The sequence below is a fragment of the Pteropus medius genome, unplaced genomic scaffold (assembly GCF_902729225.1).
Source record: "Pteropus medius unplaced genomic scaffold, Ma_sr-lr_union100, whole genome shotgun sequence".
In the NCBI taxonomy this organism is placed as follows: domain Eukaryota; kingdom Metazoa; phylum Chordata; class Mammalia; order Chiroptera; family Pteropodidae; genus Pteropus; species Pteropus medius.
In genome coordinates this window covers 18,837,044-18,858,370 of record NW_024340692.1, presented here as the reverse complement: position 1 = coordinate 18,858,370, position 21,327 = coordinate 18,837,044, and the positions used below count along the sequence as shown (strand labels likewise).

At 38.4% G+C, this 21,327-nt stretch overlaps 1 protein-coding gene across 1 annotated transcript; it reads left to right on the top strand.

The window, feature by feature from the left end:
* Positions 1–9,815: 9,815 nt before the first annotated feature.
* Positions 9,816–20,765, top strand: ZFAND5 (zinc finger AN1-type containing 5). Its single transcript, XM_039841030.1, has 6 exons — positions 9,816–10,330; positions 14,599–14,758; positions 15,184–15,295; positions 15,951–16,054; positions 18,282–18,407; positions 19,119–20,765. The coding sequence occupies exons 2-6, from the start codon at positions 14,608–14,610 to the stop codon at positions 19,265–19,267; spliced, it is 642 nt and encodes a 213-aa protein (XP_039696964.1). The 5' UTR covers positions 9,816–10,330; positions 14,599–14,607; the 3' UTR covers positions 19,268–20,765.
* Positions 20,766–21,327: the final 562 nt, after the last annotated feature.

The following is a 21,327-nucleotide window of genomic DNA, read 5'->3' as shown; positions in this document are numbered from 1 at the left end:
AATTTTACCAAATAGGCCTATATCTGTGAATTTTTTTTTTTTTTTTTTCGGTAGGGGATGGCTATGGTCTCATTGTTCTCTCTCTTGGCACCCACCATCTGCCAAGAAATATGACTGGTTCCTGGTTTTCTGATCCCATTTGCAATTTGTGACTAACAATAATAAAAAAGTCTTTCTATTCACAACTCTAAATGTACCAAGATTGTCAGACTATTCAAGAAAAAAATGCAACTCTGCTTTTTAAATTTTTTCTTAAAGGGACATTTTGTCTTTGTTGTAATAAGGTTAATTCCAGGTCACATATCAAAAGAAAAAAATCCCTAAATTTGTGCAACATAGAAAATGCGGTAGCTTTAGACTGTTGACTACAGTTGAAACAGGAAGAGTAGGGTATTTGTAGGCTTATTATGGGTAAAGGCAGGACATTGCATTTAAATTGTCTGCCAGTAAAAATAAAAATAAAAAAAAAAGATACTTTTGCTGTCAGAAAGTTTATGTAGTTTGGTTGCTCTTCAGCATCCTTTGTGTTCTAATATAGTACAATGCAACCCAGGCGATAGGCCTTTTCTTCTTTTTTGCTTTTCCTATCTCACAGGGGGTAGTCTACTAACTCTGTGACCTTACCATTTATACAGCTGGACTTATGAAAAGATATTCACTTCCAGTAGTTCACAAGGAAGGTGCTACCAAACTCCTTGATGACCATGAGAGAGCTACCACTCACCTACTCCAGGTATGTTCTCCCCTCCCCTTCCTCAAAACAAACACTATTTGAATAAGGCGACCAACCATCTAGGTTTGCTCAGGACTGGGGGGTTGACTAGGACACAGGACTTTCAGTGCTAAAGGTGGGAAACTCCAAGGCAAAGCAGAGGAGTTGATCACCCTAGCTTAGACACACCAGGAAGTATGGAGTAGCTCTTGACTGGGAGCTGTGGACACTGGGCCTTGATGGAGCTGCACAGCTCCCTTTAACCACACAAGGGGGAAGGCCTGACTCTCAGGCCTTTGAGGTACACTGTATGGAAATCCTCTCATTCGTCCCATACAAGAAAACCTCTGATAATTTCCACACTAGCAAAATGGGGATGATAATTGTGCCTAGTTTCTAATTCTTCTATGAGAATTAAGTTCATATAAACATGGGTAAAGTGCTTACAACAAAGCCAGACACTTAATCAGTGCCTGACAAATGTTACTTATTATCATTATGACCATTAGCTTATAGAAGAGGGAGAAATGATGCAGGACTGCACACTGTAGTTGATTCTCTCCTAGTGAATCTTGCACATATTACCCTTTCAAAATGTAAAAATAGGGTTAAAGGGGTCAAATAAAAGGTGGTGGAGGGAGACTAGAGTTTGGGTGGTGAGCATACGACAAGCATACAGATGATGTGTTTTAGGATTGTACCCTTCAAACATAATGTTATTAACCAGTAGCCCCAATAAATTTAATTTTAAAAAGCTAAAAAGAGAGAGGAAGGAAGAGACAGAGAGAGTGACAGAGAGGTAGAGAAAGAGAGGGGAAGGAAGGAAGGAAGGAAGGAAGAGAAGGAAGGAAGGAAGAAGGAAGGAAGGAAGGAAGGAAGGAAGGAAGGAAGGGAAAGAGAGAGAGAGAAAGAGAGAAAAAAGAAAAAGGAGGAAGGGAGAGAGAGAGAAGAAGAAAAAAGGGACAGATGATGGTTAATTCAGTAAGATTCATCTAGTCTTAAAAATTAATTCTACTCACAAGGACCTATACTTGAGCATGGTCAAAGCCCATATAAAAATGTTTTTAAAATGAAAATAATTGGTATTTTCATAATAAATTACTGCTCGTAACAATTTTTTATCAGTTAAGAAATGCAAACAACCTGAATATCCACCACTAGGATAATGATTAACATAATTATGTTACACCCATACTCTGCAATTTGTTAAAATGAACAAGGTAAATTTTTATGTACTGACATGAAAAGATCTCCAAGGCATACTGTTGCAGAACAATAAATATAGAATAATCTCATGTATGCAAACAAACAAATCACAAAAATGCCTCTCTCTATTATTTATGAGTATATGAATAAAAAAAAAAAAAACGTTTGAAAGGATAGACATCCTAAGTACCTAAGGATTATCTTTAGGAAGAGGAGAATGCCTACCAAGGTGGGCAAGGTTCAAGCCCACCTTGGTAGGGTGGGCTTGAACAGGAGACTCACTTTTATGTTAAATTTATGTTGCTTGAAATTTATCAAGAGAATACATATATATTATTAATATTTTACACTTTAAAAAAATAGCATAATGAAACAGCTGTAGGAGAGAATTCTACCTGAAAATTATTTTGTTATTGTTCTGTCTCGCCTTCTTCTTCCTCGGCCCCAATAAAACAAATTAGCTGTAAGTGGCAAAACATCTAGGTTACTGCAGATAAGGTGTATAACATGATTCACTAACTGATAATGAGAGTTGACCATAGGAGAGTCCACTAAATTATACCCAAGTACAAGTCAAAACAAATGGCCACGCTGAACATGATTTAGCAGTAAGTTCTTAAAAAATAAAATTTGTTAGCTATTTTTAACTAACAGCGTCATAATAGTCATAGAATACGGTTAAATGGAACATTAAAGTTAGATTTTTCTGAGGTCTTTGCAAACTAGATAATGGTAATAATTTGGATGAAATCTTGAATCATGATTTTAGGGAGGCTGGAACAGGTTAGCTTGTAAGTGCATCCTTCTGCAGTATTAGTGGTGTTAGCACAGAACCCGAATGCTGAAGATGCTGTCTGGAGGACTTCTACACTAGGTGGAGAGCTAAAGGGGATCCTCTAGGTTTCATTTCAAGCCTAAAATTTTGTAATTATAACTAGTTGAGAAAAGGCTCTTTCTAAATTTGAAAGAACTTGAATTTCGGAGTCAGACTGTCCTAGGTTTGACTTCACTCTTTGATACCAATTATATGATTTTAGATATTGAATACCTCCGTGTGCTTCAGCTCTATCTCTGTCAAAGAGCATAACAATCATTACTTTAAAGGATTATTATAAAGATTAGGAATAAGGTATATAAAAGAACAAAGCACAAAACAAATACTAAGTATTATTTGCGTGAAACTTAGTTCCTTTAACCCTTATGCCTGCTGCATTGCTGCTGGCTTTTGTTTTTAACATTAATTTGTTATGAATTTCTAGCTTTTCACCCTCTTTAAAAATTTGACCTTAACTATAAGGTCAAGTGCAAAAAAATGAAACTGTTAAAAACATTAAATGAACAGAAGTTTACTCACTCACATAAGCACTTCAAGAAATCATGTGGTCTTATAGTGCCAAGGCTGAAGAAGTCATGTGGTTGAATCTAACTCCTATTGCAAGAATCATTTATTTATTTATTTTTATTTTTTTAGCATCCTGAAGTCTGCTCAAAAAAGTTGCTTATTAAATTCTTAGCTAAAAAAGGATGGGGGAAGAGAAGTCTTTTTGAAAGGAAGGAACTGGACTAGAAGAGAAGCCACAAGTGCACCTGAGTTATCAGCATCTCTTCCTGTCGGAACCACTGCTCCAGATGATCTTCAGGTCTCTGCAGGCAGCAGCTAACAAAGCAATCTTTTCCTTTTCTCTGGTCTTCTTGAAACTGATCTGGACCATTCTCATATATGTGCAAGAGAGTACTGGACTTCAGGAAAGTTGTTTCCCCAGGAGATAACCTCCTCCAAAGACAACGGTTATGATAGATGCTGAATTTCATCTAAAGTTCCACTGTGCCATTGCTAAGGGTTTCTAGTCTATAGTTGCAGTCTAACCCTTAGTCTAAGACTATATTCTTTTCAAATCCCAAAAACTTTCTGTGATGTTCACTGAACTCTACTCCTATTCTTTAGTCCCCTGTCCTCCCTCTTCAACTGCCTTCTCGAAGTCTTCGAAGACATCACCTTCTGCTATGTAATTAGGAAGCTCAAAGCAGCATCGAAAGCTTCAGGCCTACCCTTAGACACATTTCTTTGATAGTGTTAAGGCTTAACAATCTCTGATTTTTTTTCCCAATTTTATATTATCCAATCAATTAATGGACAAGCCTAACGTTTTTACTTCTTTGTCCTGCTTCAATTTATGTCATCACTTTTAATTTTATAGTGAAAGATAGGCTTTTTCTCTATAAGTTTTTATGTTTCACATTTAGAGTTGGTCATTATGTTGTAAATTAGAGTTCAGAAAGAATTTAAATCAGCTACATACCAATAACTGAAGTATCCGCTCAGGTATTCCAAGGTTCTAACTTTATCTTGCCACTCTAGAGCTAAAATCCACAAGGAATAAACATAAACTTATCTCTAGTTCTAGGTCCATTTATTCACGACTCAACAACAGTAGTGGCTAGCTATGAAATTCTCTTCCAATGACACAATATATCTTTAGTTTGGAAAAAAAAAATAAGTTTCCTGGGTTAAATTGAAAAATGTTTATATGTAAAATTTTAAAATAAATATAAATATCTTTATAAATTAAAAACTCATAAATCAAGTATTAGTAAGCTGTGGAATGAGTACAAATAGCATTTAAATCTATGGAAGTGGGTGAAATTGCTCTGAGAGCATATGCAATAGAGAAAGAAAGGGCACTTGGGACCTAGACTTAAAGGATGCCCCATTTACAAGTTGGATAGAAAAGCTGGAATCATCAAGAGACTCGGAAAGAGTGACCTGTTAGGTAGAAAGAAACTTTATTTAATCAGAGTTTCTACTAAGGTCACAACCTGGGTGAGATGGGTGATATACAAGATGTAAAAGAGTGGTTCACATTATAATGGGAAATGTAATTATGACACAAATTAAAAAGGGGAAGAGGCCTTCCTGGAAAGGCAGCAGAACACTGAACCAAGAGACAGAAGGCTAGAGTTAAATTCCCAGCTCTGACTCTTAATAAATATACAACATTAGACAGGACTCATGACTTTGCCTTGAGCCCCAGTCATCAATTCTGCAAAAGGAGAGATGATAATACCTATCTCAATGGGCTGTTGTGTGAACTTATGAATTAATGCATTCAAATATAAATTGTCAAAGAAGAAACATTACAGGAACGTAAGGCACTTGCCTTGGCTGTCTGACTACAACTTGTATTCCTTCAAAACAAGGGCCCACCTTACCCATCTCTCTCTTGCCAGCCTTCTGCCTGAACCCTGAACTCCCTGTTGGTATTTCTCTGCTTTCTGTGATCTTTTTCTGTTGCCTGATAGCTAGGGCCTTAGCACCAATTGCCTGCTGCCAGAGCTTTATAGCACGCCAGTTGCTGGGCTTCTGCCGAACTACAAACCTTGTCCCTGACTGTCTTTCTGGCCCACTCATTACCTAAGAGCCCAAGTTATGATTTGCTCCAAAGTATTGTTTTGGAGTCAATCCTACAGCTAATTACTGAGATTCAGAATACATACTTAACATTTACACCTCGTTTGTTTGTTCAGTCATAAAGATTTCTTAAAGTTCTTGAGACCTATGTACCTTGCATTTTAAAAGGTGATTTCGACAACAAAATATATATACATAATAATTCATCAAGTTCTTTTACCTTATGAGTTCCTGACTTACATAAATAATACAATCTTTTGATCATTTAAACAGTCTTAAAAAGTGTTTATGAATATTTGACAGTATTTGTATTTTGTCTGAAAGTCGTCTCTAATCAGGTAAGATATCTATTCCATTTATTTGAAGATTATTTAATCAAGTTTTTTTCGTTGAAAATAAGTATGGTTTTAAAATTACTGAAAGTTCTACATGATAATTAAATTGTGACTTGCTTTATCAGTTCCTTGGGGGAAAAAATTCAGCCAATCACTTGTTGATGTGGGTCTAAAAACAACCTATTATTAGATTCACTGATATTTTAATTCTTATTTATTAATTATTAAAAAGAAAAAAATAAATAATGGTATGTTACACTCTTAATTTTTTAAAATTAGTTGAATTGTTCTACATACAATATTGTAATCTTTTCAGTCAGTCATTTGGAAAATAATAAAAACACAGTTGAGTCTCTTTACCTTGATCTTTGAGATTTGGGAAGACACCGAAGAAGGAAAGAGAAGAAGGGGTCTATGCGAACATCAAATGACACCCAATAGTTTTAAAAATCCCAGCAGACTTTGTGCTTCACATAGCTCTACTCAAGCACACAGAGAAAATGAAGTTACCCATGACAGGAGATTATGATAATGCCATAGAAGCAATTCTTGTCTCCATAATGGAAAGTTAAATGTCAAGTTAAAATAACTCCAGGTTTTTTACCTTTTACAGGGGACTAATAATTTTTATTGCTATTTTTCACAGATGTCGGTTTCTAAGAAATTTAATTTAATTTGTTCTTCTCCAATCATTAATCCCCTTTTTGGCCCATTCCTAGATTACAAAGAAAAATGGAAGTGAATCTGCAATGACTTTACCTGAATTCTTAAGCACAATACAAACTGTTTCAACTTTCTCAAAGATCATGCCAGTTTACTATATAGTTAACTACTTTAAAGAAGTATGCCTAGCTCTACTGGCAATGGGGATGATTGGTGATGGAACTCAGACCTGGGTGAGTTTTCAGAATCTATTGTCATTAGTTATAAGTTCTCATAGCATTCTGTACCTTTCTTTCAAAATATTTACTAGTTCATAATTATATACTTATATGATAATATTGTTAATGTCCTTCTCCCCAACATGACAATAAGATCCATGAGAACATGAGTAAGACCAATTTTTCCGACCAATGTCTATCCCAACATCCAGTTCAGTGGGTGCCTAGAATGTGGTTAAATGTGCAAAACATTTTTATGGGAAAAAATGAATAAAAAATAATTGTTATCATTATTATCAAGGAGTACTTAGGAATGGATCACTACTAGTCGCTTGATATGTCCCAGGTTATTGTCGATGTAAGAATGTCCAAACCAATAAAAAAATTTTATAAGATTTTATTTGAGCCAAACTGACAACAATTGCTGGGACACAGGATCTTCAATGCTTTAGAAAATGACAATTCTGCAGTTTCTTTTATGCATTTGAAATTAAGGAGGAAACATAAGAATAATTACATGAAGGTGGGAGAAGACACAGCAGGGACTGGATAGCAGAGTAGTTAACAAAATTATGTTCTCTCTTAGAGTGGTTACCCATATTTCAAAGGTGTGTTAACCTAGATGCACAAAAACAATAGACAGGGATTGCTTAAGGCAAAGAAACCTTTTACTAAAAAAGTTATATGCCTGGCATGTGACTACCCACCATGACCTGCCCAGTTAGGAATTTATGAGCAAATCACCCTGTGAGGTTATTTTCCATAGAACCCCGTTTTTGTCCACATAATGAAATTCTGTGAACAGTGTTTTTGAACAATTGAGAACACCACATTCGAGATGCCTCTCTTTCTCTGTTATCTTTTTAACCAAGGCTGGTTTCAACCTTCTGTGAAGACTATAGAGTGACAACTCTTTTGCATACTATATTAAAAGTATCTTATTATGAATTTTGTTTTATAGCTTGTACAACTGAAAAATTAGAACAAAAAACAAAAGCAAAAAATTCCATAGAGGCATATCTCATAACCTGTTATAATAGTAATATGAAAAAATTTCTTCTTTTAACCTTTTCACTTTACATGGTGCGAGCATCTGAGAGATTGCCCAGTATGGTAGGAGTAAGTCAATGGTTCTCAAAATTGAACATGCATCAGAATCACATGGAAGACTTGTTAAAAAACAGATTGCTGGGCTAAGCCCCAGAGTTTGTGATTCTGGTGTGGGGGCTTGAGAATTTGTATTTCTAACAGTGCTGGTGATACTGATGCTGCTAGTCTGGGGATCACACTTTGAGAGGGTAGTTGCTGGGAGGGAATCTTGCTAAAACTAGGTTTAATACCAGACACATTCTTGGTTGTAGTCATCTCGAGAAAATTATAAATGGTTGGAAGAGATCAATTATCAGAAGGTGTTATATAACATATTTTATGCAATACATTATTAAATAAGCATCTTGCCTTATTACTCATAGTTTTGTTCTGGTGTTTTTTTGTTTTGTTTTCAATTATATTCCTTCAGGAATTATCTTGTTTCACTTTCTAATAACTAAAATTCTAGGGGGTGTGGAGGGGGCCTGTGGTGTGGTGGGGGAATATCTAAGTTATTTTTGTCCTAAGAATCACTTCCATAGCTTTCTGGTCCTCAGGCAAGTCATTTATCTTCCTTAGTCATAATTCCCTTACCTGTAAAAATGGTATCTAAGTGAATTACTGTGAAGATTAAATGAGACCCTGAACGGAAAATACTTAGCACCAAAATGGTCTGTAAATGGTAGCTGCTGTTTTCACTAATTTACTCATTCAAGGAAATAAATTCCAGTGGTCCTAGGACCAGTGACTGAAACTACTTAACATTTCTAACACACTAATTTATCACAGCAATAACCCTGAAAAGTCAGTTATGTTCTAGGTATTCTGCTTACTGAAGCAGGGAACTGTTTGATCTGGAAATTTTGGCACAGGGCACCAGGACAGGGTCTTCCAAATACACAAAGTTATAAAGAAGAATCAGCTGGAGCATAATTTAAACTACAGGTTCCTGAGCTCCACCCCAGACCAACCAAACCCGTCTCCAGGGGTCAGGCCTAAGAATCTTTTAAATAATCACCCCACGTGATTTTTTCTGATCAGCGAGTTTCAGAAACATTGAAGGGACCTCTCACTCCATTCTTAATGATGGCTAACGTAAGCCCTACATATCATTTCTATTTATTCATTAAGACATTGTTTACTAGAAAACTTCAGAAGTCCTTTCTGTCTCAGTAATTTTGGGGTTTTTTTTGAGTCGAACTAAAGTCACTTGGAGAGGTCACCTGGAAGTGGGTTTTTTGTTGGTGGTGGTCCTTTGAGACGGTTCTCAGTGTTTTGAGTTAACTCACCCTTTCAAACTAGTCGGGCCCTGTGCCTCATTTGCGAATTGCCTGCTTAATGCCTCCTCCCTCTTGAACTTCCTCCTGCAACATCGTTCTGGTCTCTCCCTCAGGTCTAGCTTGTTTGTCCCTTAATTCCATTTCTCGAGTAGAACATTTGGTGTTTTCCCAGTTCACGACGCTTCGCTGGAATAGTCAATATCCAGGGATTTTACAGGCTGACTAAAACAGTTTGATCAGAACAGCGACGCCGGGGCCGACGACTGGCAGCTAGACAGCGGAGCGTTTCCTGACTCTGCACAACCGCCCGTGACCTTGAGCTAGCGCCGCCGGCCCGCTCCTTCCCCGCGGCGTCAGGGCAAGGCTCAGGCTGGACTTTGGAACGGAAAGGGGGTGGACGGGAATGGGGAGGGGGTAGGCTTCATAAGCAGGCGAAAAGACCCAGAAGCTATAAAGCGGTTGTTTTTCCCCTTCTCGAGGCGAATCCTTCTAATTCTTGAGGGGTGGGGGAAGGGTGGTTAGGAGCGTAAAGAGGAAAGGGCTCCAGACAAAGCGTGAGAACTCAGATGGCGAAAAACGGGCTCGAGTGAGAAAATCGGAAAGAGGGAGGCGGAGGGAGGACAATCAGGTTAAAAATAGAAATGCATCCTCCGCAGGACTCGCTCTTTCCAGCTCCACCCTGGGGCCGGAGCCGAGCCAGGGACTCGGGGCCGCGGAATCGCAGCGGTCAGCCTCTGCCCCGCCTCCCGGACCCGGTGACTGGGGTCGGGGGCGGGACGTCGGGCAGGCGACGTCACCGCGCTCCCCACCGCCGCCGTCGGGGTTTTCGCTGACGCACAGACCCCGCCCCCTCCCTCCCTCTTTCCCTCACTGCCCGAGCGCGGGGCGGAGAGAGCGCGTCAGTCGGCCGGATCGCGGACCTGTCTGCATTTCAGCCTGGGGCTTGCTCGCTCCCGGGAGCCTCGCAGCCTCGTCGGCGGTAGCAGAAGCGACGGAGAGTGCCATCAGCGGGCCCTCGTGGCGCCCAGTCGTCCCTGCGCGCGCCCCGCTCGCCTTCGGAGTCGGCTCTACCCGCCGCCGGTGGAGGCGTGAGGCGACGACGGGCGAGCGCCGCGAGCAGCGTTAGCCGCCGCGGCCTCCGGTCCTCCCTCCGCCTCCTCCTCTGCCCCCCCTCGCTTCCCTCCTCCCACTTCCCGAGCTCCGGCGTGTACCGGCCACGCTCGGTGCTGCTGCAGGAACAAAGAAGTACCCCGCGGCGGCGGCGGCAGCGCCACCCCCGGCTGAGGCGCCTACCTGCTCCCGGCCCGCGGAGGCGGTGGCTCCAGGGCGACCGGCTCGCCCATCCCGGAGGCCTCGGTCCGGCCCCACTGCGCCGGCTTCGCGCGCAAGCCAGGCTCCTGCACTCCTGCCCACGCAGGGTGAGTGGTGGGGCGCTGGGGGAGGGTGCCCGGCTGCTCGTGCCGGGCTGGGGGTGGGAGCGGGGGGACCGGAACACCACGGAACTCCCGCGGAGCCCGAGCGGGCCGCGGATGGCGGCGTCCGGGGGAGGGGAGACCGCCCGCCCGCTCAGGAAGCACAAAGACGGAGGATTCATCCTGTGGTCGTGGCCCGAGGCCCGGCTCCCCGCGCCCCCGGCTCACTCGCACACATCGTCAGGGGAACAATACCCGGCGTGCGGCCTCCGGGGTTTCGGGCCCCGGGCCTCCCTTGCGTAAGTCTTGGCCGCCCTCGGCGGCGGCGCCCGGCGTGGGCAGCCCGACCCGTAGAGACAAAGAGGCCGTGGCGGCGGCCGCGCCCCCAGCCCCCGCTCGCTGCACCCCCCAGCTTTCTGCCGCCTCTTTGGGGAGCCGTTCAGGGCAGGGGGTCGGCGCGGGGCCGGCAGGGTGAGGGACCGGCCTGTCCTGTGGAACTGCTGTTCTGCATGACTCAGTGGTTTTTGGAGAAGGCCCTGCTGGGTTTCCCGAGCGAGGCCTGTGCTTGGCGGGGCATGAGGGTAGGGTTGGGGGACCAATGGGACCCGAACTTGTTCTAAAATCCGCTGGAACGTGGGTGAGGGAGGCTTTGTCGTCGTGTTTTAGGTTTTCCAACGTCGCTGCTTTTCTCGCCCAAGATCTCTTTCAACGAAGGAAATGGAGCACCTTCCTCTTTGTTTCATGCATTTAGGCTGGTGAACGTGAAATTCTTTGCTTTCAGCGCACTCCTTGGAGCTGTGTTTTGGGAAAGGCCCAGGTTATCTTTATAGATTGTGAATCCCTAAGAATCTGGTCTAAGGACATACTGCTGTAAAGTAGTATATAGGTCACAGAGCCCCTGTTCCTAAACCTGTTGTTCGAGTAATTTACAGACTTAAAAAAAAAATCAAAATGAATTTCTCTTTATTCATTTTAAAAGTAGAATTTCAGAACTGAATTAGTGAAAATGTTACGATTTTATATTTCCAAGGTTTTTTTTTAAAATTGTCTCCCAAAAAGGGATTTGTCGTAGTTTGTTCTCCCCTATTTTCTATTTAAGGCCCGAAATTAAGTCTGGAAAGGAACCTTTAAAAATCTCACTAATCTACTCCGCTTAGCAAAGAGCGAACTGATACATGGAGAGTAAGGACTTGCCCAAGGTCACTGGCTTAATTAGAGGTAGATTAGAGGCTAGAACAGGTATCAAATCCAGGTGAGTGGGTATTCTTAACGTCTTAACATTATGTGCACCTGTAAGAACTAAAATCTATAGGTGTAGAAATTATTTTATTATATTTGAGGCTGGAGAGTGTTTCAGTTGCATGCCCAGGGGTTTTGGGGTTTTTTAATGCTATGAATTAGGAAGCCAAAACTATAAAAATAAACATTTCAGCTATACCTGATGGAGCTGCCACATGAATGATCAAGTTTCTATCAACTTCAAAGATACTAAATAGTAATGGTACTGTGTTTTTCTAAAATACTGCCAAGTAGGAGGGAACTGCAGTACCTAATGGCAACCCCCCCCACCCCCACCACCAAATTGCCACTAAACGTGAAGATTCTTTCTGACAGTGAAGCTCTCTACTCTACTGTGCTTGGTTTCTACTGTGCTTGGTTTCTATAAACAAACCCTGACCATTTTGGCTTCATGAGAGATTAATGATGCTTGCATCTTCTTGATTGAATTTGAGATGGTTCTCTATCCCTCCCTACATTAGAAAAAAACTGTAGCAGTCTTAATGGCATCATTTTGTTTTGTTTTCTTGTTATATATTAGATGTATGAAGGCTGCTTCCTTAGTTCTTGTGGTCGTGTAGGAGTTGGCAGGCTCTGAGATATAAATAGAAGCTGATTTCAGAGGCCCCTGTTGACTAGGCTTTATATGTGAGAGCCTCCATCCAGCTCAGCCTGTCACATTGCAGCCTTGTGACAGGCTGAAGCGCCGGTCCATGTGATCTAAGCTTCTGAAAAATATTAAGGCAAGCTGTGCACATGTGATGGCATTTAAAAGCTGGCTTTCTGGGTAGGAAACAGTCTACAAGATGAGAAGCTATGTAGAAGACTAATGTCCTGGTGTCTAAGAGTTGAAAGCTATTTATACTGAATTGAAGGTAGCTGTGTTTTCTGAAGAAGGAAAGGTGGAATACGTTCCACGGTAAAGTGGGTGAAATCATTGGATGATACTGCCCCACTTTTTTTTTTATATAAAACAAAAGATTTTAAGAATCAGATTAGTTAATAATCTTAATGTTGGTTGGCTCATTTAGGCCAATTTACTTTTAAAGACACTGTCAAATGACACTGGAAGTTATTATTAGTATATGTGCTGCCAGAGCAAGCGCAACACTGAAATTGTGAGCTAACATAATTTTTAACCTGGGTTCAAGGAATAGCCCAACTTTTGTTTAGGGTAAAGTTTCACACACTTTGCATTGTGGGCATGCAAATAAATAGATAATGTATTATTTGAAGAATTTTTTTTTGCCCACATGCTCACATTTTTAAAAACCCAGCTGAAAGTGTTTATTAATAAACTTCGTAAGTGATGTTGAAATGTTTACACTACTCTGTTCCAAAATGAGTCAGCTAAATTCCATTTACTATTTAAAGGGACAGTGTCAGCTAAATTAATACTGTTTGAAGTAAGTTGTGGCTCTTGGTCCCTCCATACAAGTTTGATTGGCTTGAAAATGGTGTCTTTTTACTAACAGAAGGAAAGATTACTATCATTTAACTGGTGGAATAATTGTCAGGACTCTGCCAGGTCAAAATTGATTTAATCTTCCTCCATCCTTTTTATAATTTTGTTTATAAAAATAGCTAATACTTGTTAAAACATTGTTTTTAATAACTCACCAAAGAATGTTACCTCTAGTATGTGGTAGTTGGAAAAAGCCATACGAAATTCTAGGAGATGACAAACTCTAGCTTGAAGTACTTTTCCTGCATTTTTAAACGTTCATAACTTAATCATAAGTGATCTCCATTATCAATATTAAGGTACATTTAGCCCACAGTGACCACAAGTTAGAGCACATGATCTTTCTTTGAAAAAGTGCTCTCAAGTATGTTTTACATTCATACTTATTTTAAAGTGACATGGTGGAAACCTTCACATTTTTCCTAAATAATGTGTACTTTCTCTTAACTCTGAGGAAAATTTACCAAATTTAGCCACATATTACTATATTTGTGCTAATTTTAACAAGACTTCTGGAAAAGCGAGAGTATTTTATTGTATAAAGTTCTTTCTGGTAGCCTAACATTAAATATTAACCATTATTAAAGGTTGTATATTTATATTGTTTTACATTGCTATATTGAAATTAAGCTTTAAAAGGTTTTTTGCAATGAGGAACATAAGCACTTGTTAAAAGCTTTAATAGGTGGAGGCTTCAGCTGAGAAATTTGTGGCTGATAATGTGCATTGCACGTTTCCAGGCACTGACTTTAAAGTACTCAATCCCTGATTTCGCACCTCAAATGTAGACCGTAAAAACCTAAGCAACTTGACCCCTAACATAAAGAGCTTCACTTTTTGATGCCACTGTAACAGGAAAGGCTAGATGATCTACCAGCTCTCTTTTCAGTCTGCTATGAAGGTGTTGCAACATTTTAAAAGTACAAATGCTCTGCCTCATGGAGAAATTATTGAATTACTAGAGGCACCCAAGTATGTTTAGGTGTTAATTTTAGGACAGCTTTAGAGCTATATCCAATATGCATCTGGTTTAAAGAACCACTGGTAGATCTCAAGAATCTAATTAATTATGATTAGTATATTTTTTTTCCATTTGCAAGTTCATTTATTTTTAACCAATGTACAGGTGAGCAGAAAGTGACTTAAAGCTATCAGTTGCTCAGATTGATTTAAACACAATTCTTAGGCAGAGTGACCTTTTCAGAAATTGAAATAAAAAACAATAGTGATAGGTGAAATAATACATTTTAATGTTTAACGGAGAATTTTTTTGTCCTTAAGAATGTTAAGTTATTATAATTCATTATTTATCAAGCTAAAACAATTTCTTTCATGCCTTTTGTTTTATAAAGGCGGCAACGAAACAGTTTTCTTGGCCTACTGTTTTTAATAATTAATGCAGTGGGCCTTTGTTAGAAACAGACTTGGTGTTTAAAATAACAAAGGTACACTGGTGACCATCATACTGATTTAGTGATTTTATTTTGGTTCCATGCTGGTTTCTAAAATTTTGTTTTTGTTTTGTTTATAGCAGAAAAATATGGCTCAGGAGACTAACCAGACCCCAGGGCCCATGCTGTGTAGTACAGGATGTGGCTTTTATGGAAATCCTAGGACAAATGGAATGTGTTCTGTTTGCTACAAAGAACATCTTCAGAGGCAGCAGAATAGTGGCAGAATGAGCCCAATGGGTAAGTTGTTTCCAAGGAAAAACCCATTTGAAGAACTGGTGGACAGAAAACATAGAGCCAAGAATTGAGGCCTGAGACTGAGAATCAATGCTGAAGGCCCAAGGAGGAAGACCTGAGGAAAGCTTGAAATTAAAGCAACATCCCAAGTACTTGGCATGACTACATCAGGAATGAATGACTATCTTCAAGCATCTTCTAGCTTTTTCATTTTCTTTTTTGAGGTTTTGTTTCATACTTGTATTCACTGGATATAACTTTTTAATATACATTTTTGTTTGGATACTCACTTAAGTGTAGGATTCTGCAGCACAGTGAAAGTGCTTAAATCACTAACCTAATTAAATGCAAGTATTTGTTAACTTATTAATAGTCTTAATACTGAGTGTAGTGGTACTTTGTTTCTTACAAATCCTTCTTTTAAATAGGGACAGCTAGTGGTTCCAACAGTCCTACCTCAGATTCTGCATCTGTACAAAGAGCAGACGCTAGTTTAAACAACTGTGAAGGTGCTGCTGGCAGCACATCTGAAAAATCAAGGTAAGATTGAGCATTTCGTGATTTTTTTTTTTTTTTTGATAATACAGGGAGGAAATAAAGACCTATGGTATCCATCCATACAATTATAATTATGAACATTAATATAGAATAAGGACGTTAATATATCAGATGCCCTTGGCTTTGCATGTGTTGCCCAGTCAGGGATTTCAGTATCTTAACATTATGATCTTACATTTACAGGTCATTGAGTAAAGATGTATATTATAACACACACCATAACACCCCCAAGGATGCTGTATTTGAGAATGCTGTGCTTTTATTTCCTTGTAATTGACATTTAGGGATTGTAGTGAATGAGGCTTTGCAGACTATTGGAATGCCACAGAAGGCATTTTGACAAAGCTTGCCCCTCTTTTGCCCTTAAACAAATAACAAGTACAGCTCAAAATTCTTAGTTAGCTATACATAGTAACCTATACAAATATGCAGCCTTGGATTGATGAGCCATTTATCAGATTGCTTTCTTTATTCACAACCATTTGTGCTGGGCATCCAATATCTTTTTAAAATTTTAGATTATTTAGCTCCATTTGATCATGTTGAAAATAATATTTAAACTTGAACTGACAACTTAATATCTCACAAAGAAAATACCCTTAACATCTTTAAAAATGTTTGCTTTAACTCAAAATAGAAATGTGCCTGTGGCTGCCTTGCCTGTAACTCAGCAAATGACAGAAATGAGCATTTCAAGAGAGGACAAAATAACTACCCCGAAAACAGAGGTTTCAGAGCCAGGTATGCTTTTTGTTTCATACTAGTTCAGTTCTGATAGTATGAGAAATGGTTGGTGGAGAGAGTCTTTCCTTCCCATCAAAAGACCAAAGAAGAGAGACAGCTTATAAAATAACAGGCCAAGAAAGAACCACTGTCTTTAAAAAGTGTAAAATTGTCACTCTACTCTCTTCCTCTTTTGTCTCTGCCCTCCCTTCCCCTGCATAATTCACACCCATAAATCAGCAAAGTTTGTAATTTGGAGACTGGAAGTATTAAGAATTTAATGAACTTAAAAGGTGGTTTACTGTCATATTTTAAAGGTATCTAAATCATTAGAGAAGCTATATAGCTCATCAACCTAGAAGAAATTATCTAGATTAAATTTCAGAGCTATGAAGAATTCTATAATCAAAAGCAGTCACTTCAGTCTGGATATGGTCAATATTGTGGAAAATATTCAAGCAAAAGAACACACTGAACACCTTTCAAGTCGAAGTGTTGGGTCCTATGTTTTGTGGGAGCTTAAAACTCTGTATGGAAAAGTATTTGTGGTTTTCAGTCATGTCTTTGAGTCTGTGCTTATCTTACATAGCTCAACCAGAGGTGCTATAATGTGCCAGAAGATTGCCTTGTTTGAATTATCTATGCTATGCCTAGAACAAGGATCTGTTTACTCTATCTATAGTGCACATGGTTTGTTTTTGATCAATTCATTATTTCCTGGTAGTGTTGACTGAATACAACATAAGACTTTATTGTGAGGAAATAGTGTCAGTGGATATGTAATCTACTTTGGAGGCTTGCTTTTGCTAGTATCACATAGCCGAGCTCATGTGAACTATATCTCAATTTATAAAGTAAGGTGAAAATTTTTAAGTTGGGCTGGTGAATCCATATTTGATATTTTCTTAACCCTTTCCCTGTATGTCTTAGGAACCACTGTTAAGTTTTCGGATGTAGCTGAGGAAATGATTGTCACCCCTCTCTGCCCCTAAAGATTATTCCCAAAGATTATTCTTTACCCTCATACCATCAGGAAAAATTATATCGAGGTTATCATAGTAGATTATTAGGAATAAGTAATAGGTGAAATAATCTGTCTAATATTAGGTTCTTAATCTCACTGGATATATTACTAACGCAAATGAGTTATAAATTTGGGAGGAATTTTAGAGTAAGTCGTTATTAAACCAGTTGGCTTTCTTCTAGAGTTTGGATTTATGCTAACATCTTTGGTGCTGGCCTATTTATCAATAATTTTAGCATTGCATACATTAATTTGTTATTCTTGAGGTTTGGATTAATAAAACTTGGAGTTTACAGTGCCGAATTCTATAAAAAAATTAAACTTGGTATTTTGGTTTAAGGAACTAATAGTAGTATGGGCTTTAATATAGTAATTTGCAATTTTACCTTCATATTGACAAATTCTATTGATATCATATGAGAACTAAAACTCTATCTAAATTCCATATCTGTTTTAGATAGTATCACAAAGTAATTAGAAGATGTGTTTTTAGAAGTCTTGTTTTGCTTGTGGAATCCTAAATAGATTAAAATCAAAATTTCATGAAGACTTATCCTAAAGACAACATTTGTTAATCTTTCAAAAGAAACTTTAAAAAATCTTCCAGATTTTCTCCATAAGATAATATAAAGCACTTGTTAAAATGGCAAAATAATTATTGTGAAATTTTAGTATCTGAACAGAAGTTAGTGATTAATGATTTGAGTATTGTCAAAATTTTCTGGTTTTATCAATGCAATCTTTTTTCTATCAGTATAAAACCAAAATAACATTTTTTTTTTTTTAACAGTCAACTACCTCAGAAGTTGGCAACTTTATTTACTCAGTAGTAATGAATTCTGATACCCCTAATTAAGACTTTTACATTTAGGCAATTGTAATACAGAAAAACCGAGCACGTGACCAACATCTCTTAGGTCTTCAAAAACTTAGAATTAAGATTTTGTTTCTCATTACCAGAGCGAGTTTAAAGGAATTTGAGTAGAGTGATCATTTTACAGAATTTAGAGAAGCAAGTAGTAGTGTTATAGTGATTGACAAATAATAATCAGATTTGAAAGTTCTGATGTTAAAAGATTTTTTTTAAAGTACATGTTTTTAAGAAAGGCTGAAACATTTTCACTAAGAATCTTAACTGTTTCTTAAAATTTTTTTTTTACTTAGATTATTGTCAGCCAGTGAACTCTTCACAAGTTTGTAATTTTTACCCTTATTTTTCAGTTGTCACTCAGCCCAGTCCATCAGTTTCTCAGCCCAGTACTTCTCAAAGTGAAGAAAAAGCTCCTGAGTTACCCAAACCAAAGAAGAACAGATGTTTTATGTGCAGAAAGAAAGTTGGCCTTACAGGTATTACAGAACACGTTAGCCAATCTATATTTTACTAGGATTCAACAAAAATCTCCTCGTTACTCCCTAACGGGCTGGTTGGTTTTACACATTAAAAAAAAATAACCTGATTTTCAGGAATAGAAAGTTTCTCCAGAGTGGGCTAGAAAGGAGGATAGTGGGGAAAAGTTGAGTTTGATTTCCATTTGTCTCCCTAATCACATGAAACCCTTTATTCACTTGAGACTTGTGAATTACTTTCCTTTATTGGACTGATAAAAATTCGTCCATCCCTTTTAATTCTTTCATTTATTCTCCTGGGGAAAATATAGATGAACTACACAATAAGCACCTACTTTGAGCCAGGCACAAAATATTCCAGATACTTTTTGTTTCCTTTAAATCTCAGAACTCTGTGGTTGTGTTTTTCTAGTTTTCAATTGAGGAAACATTACCCAGTTAATACATGGTAAGAGTAGGATTTGAATCCAGAGCCTTTAATTTCTACCCTGTATATTGTCTACAGGAGTTTATGGAAGGATAGTTATTTGAATTTCTCACCACGTTGAAGAGGTTTAAAAGCTCTTTCACAATTGAAAGTGATAGATTCTATCTTTTATGTTGTAAAGAGTCCTGAAAATCTGGTTCCTTTTTCTATAGTGAGTAAGGCTATTTTTTTCCTTTTAATTGCTGTAAGTTCCCAAGTGACCCTACTTCCTCTCGTGTGTACAGGGTTTGACTGCCGATGTGGAAATTTGTTTTGTGGACTTCACCGTTACTCTGACAAGCACAACTGTCCATATGATTACAAAGCAGAAGCTGCAGCAAAAATCAGAAAAGAGAATCCAGTTGTTGTGGCTGAAAAAATCCAGAGAATATAAATTACTACTTGTGAAGAGACTGAAACTTTGTTTTTATTTTAATATATCGTAGGAAAACATTAAAGAGCAGATGCATGGCCATTTTCCTTTGATGTTCTCCAGAGTTTTACTTTATACTTGTCTGTCTTATAATTGATATTTTAGGATGTTTGGGTGTTTGTTACAGGCAGAATTGGATAGATACAGCCCTACAAAATGTATATGCCCTCCCTTGAATAAAATTGGATGAAAATCTGCACAGCAAATTGAGTTACACAGATAATAGGGACAAAATTTAGTTCCCACGTGCCAAACAAAGTAATGAAAACTCTGCATGTTTGCAGCATATCTGCCTTTTGGGAATGTAATCAAGGTATAATCTTTGGCTAGTGTTATGTGCCTGTATTTTTTTAAAAAATGGTACACCAGAAAAGGACTGGCAGTCTACTTCTACCATAGTTAAACTTCGCCCTGTTTATTTCCACAACATGTTCTTTGGAAGCAGGAAGAAGGCTATAAAGAGGATCAGACCTTTCCGTGATACCAGTGTTGGTGCCATATGTAATCCTGGCTAATTGGTCTTCTAAAACCTGTCAGATAAGACATTCTATGAAAAGGTAAACATGGCAACTGGTGGTGTCATAAGAGTAAAACCATCAAGCAACAGGGTCTTGAGCTATCGCTGAAGATTGTCGTGCTGGCCTGCACCAGAAGATGTCTGCATTACTCTCATTGCTAAAAATGTGTAGCACAGAACTGCACTAAGATTAATTTGTTTACAAGAAGAAGTTAAAACTCTACGTTTGTTTTTCACATGCAGCAGCTCTATTGAATAACATGCATCTGAATTTTAAGTTGCAAAGGTATCTGAACAGTTAATTTTTCATGTGCATCTTTTGTTGAATGTTTTGGTTCAAGAAAGAATGTTTAAAGCTTTTTTTAAAGACTTCAGTTCTTAATGTAACTGTACCCTTCTGCATGGAAAATCATAACCAACATGGCTGCAGTAGACTTAGTGGTATCCAGCACCACTTGCAGAGGGCTGCTTTATCATATTAATTGTACTTGGGTGTAGGACTCTAGTGTTCTTGGGTGTATTGCATGGGCTGCATTATCTACAGCATTGTACAATAACAACTAGAAGAGGCAGTATACTTCACTGATGCTTGTCTGGTAATATCACTTCTGTGTTATAATGGAAGGTTTTCTGTGATGTATGAAACTTGTGTTTTTTATATATAAATGAGTATAGTTAGATTAGTGTTGTGGTAATGCCTGTTTTCATCTGTAAATAGTTAAGTATGTACACGAGGCACTACTTCTGATTTATTGCAGTGTTCAGTCCTAGTTTTTACTTTTAAAGCATTCAGTTTGGTTTCAATTTTATGTACCTTAGTTCTGAGTTAGATCTGCAGATGTGTACAGATAGTTCATATTTATGTATTGCACATAATCATGCTATTGAGCATTGATGCTATATTGTATTATGTAAATAATAAAAGCCATGTACAGAGGGAAACTTCCACTTGTTCATTGGGTTTTTAAGCCTTAGTTAGAAATCCTTGAGGGGGATAATTAGAAATATGGACGAGAAGAAGACTTCTTAGTTGTGTATGTAGATAGTATGGCTTTGTGGTAATTACTTTTTTTTCCCATTGCCATCCCTGATTGTGTTCAAGTGAGAACCATGAGATGAGTTTTTTGAAACATCTTCAAGTATGATACATACTAGGCAATTTGCTTTTGAGGAAATGAATAGGCACTTTTAGGATCAAAACAATCTTAGCACTTAAGTGAAAGGAAAGAAATTTAAACAATGCGACACCTCCCTTTTTTTTTTTTTCTTTAGATTTCACTTTAGGTATGACAATTTGTATACAAAAACAGGCATAAGCATAGTGTTGTTTCTTGTGTGATTCTAAGGTAGAGATGGATACATGGGCTTGGTCTTTGCAGATGTCATGTGAGATAGCAAGGAATAACACTGACGTTCTGACTTTGCCCGGGGGGGTAGCTAAAGCCAAGAACAGAACCATGGCTTCTCAATGACAGAGTTTGAGATAGAATACTTATCCTGGCTC

Bases quoted from the DNA above. Each gene is read 5' to 3' on its own strand.
- ZFAND5 (XM_039841030.1), top strand. From the start codon at position 14,608: ATGGCTCAGGAGACTAACCAGACCCCAGGGCCCATGCTGTGTAGTACA. The intron at 15,296-15,950 runs GTAAGATTGAGC...AACTCAAAATAG, and splicing joins AGCACATCTGAAAAATCAAG to AAATGTGCCTGTGGCTGCCT. The intron at 16,055-18,281 runs GTATGCTTTTTG...CTTATTTTTCAG, and splicing joins AACAGAGGTTTCAGAGCCAG to TTGTCACTCAGCCCAGTCCA.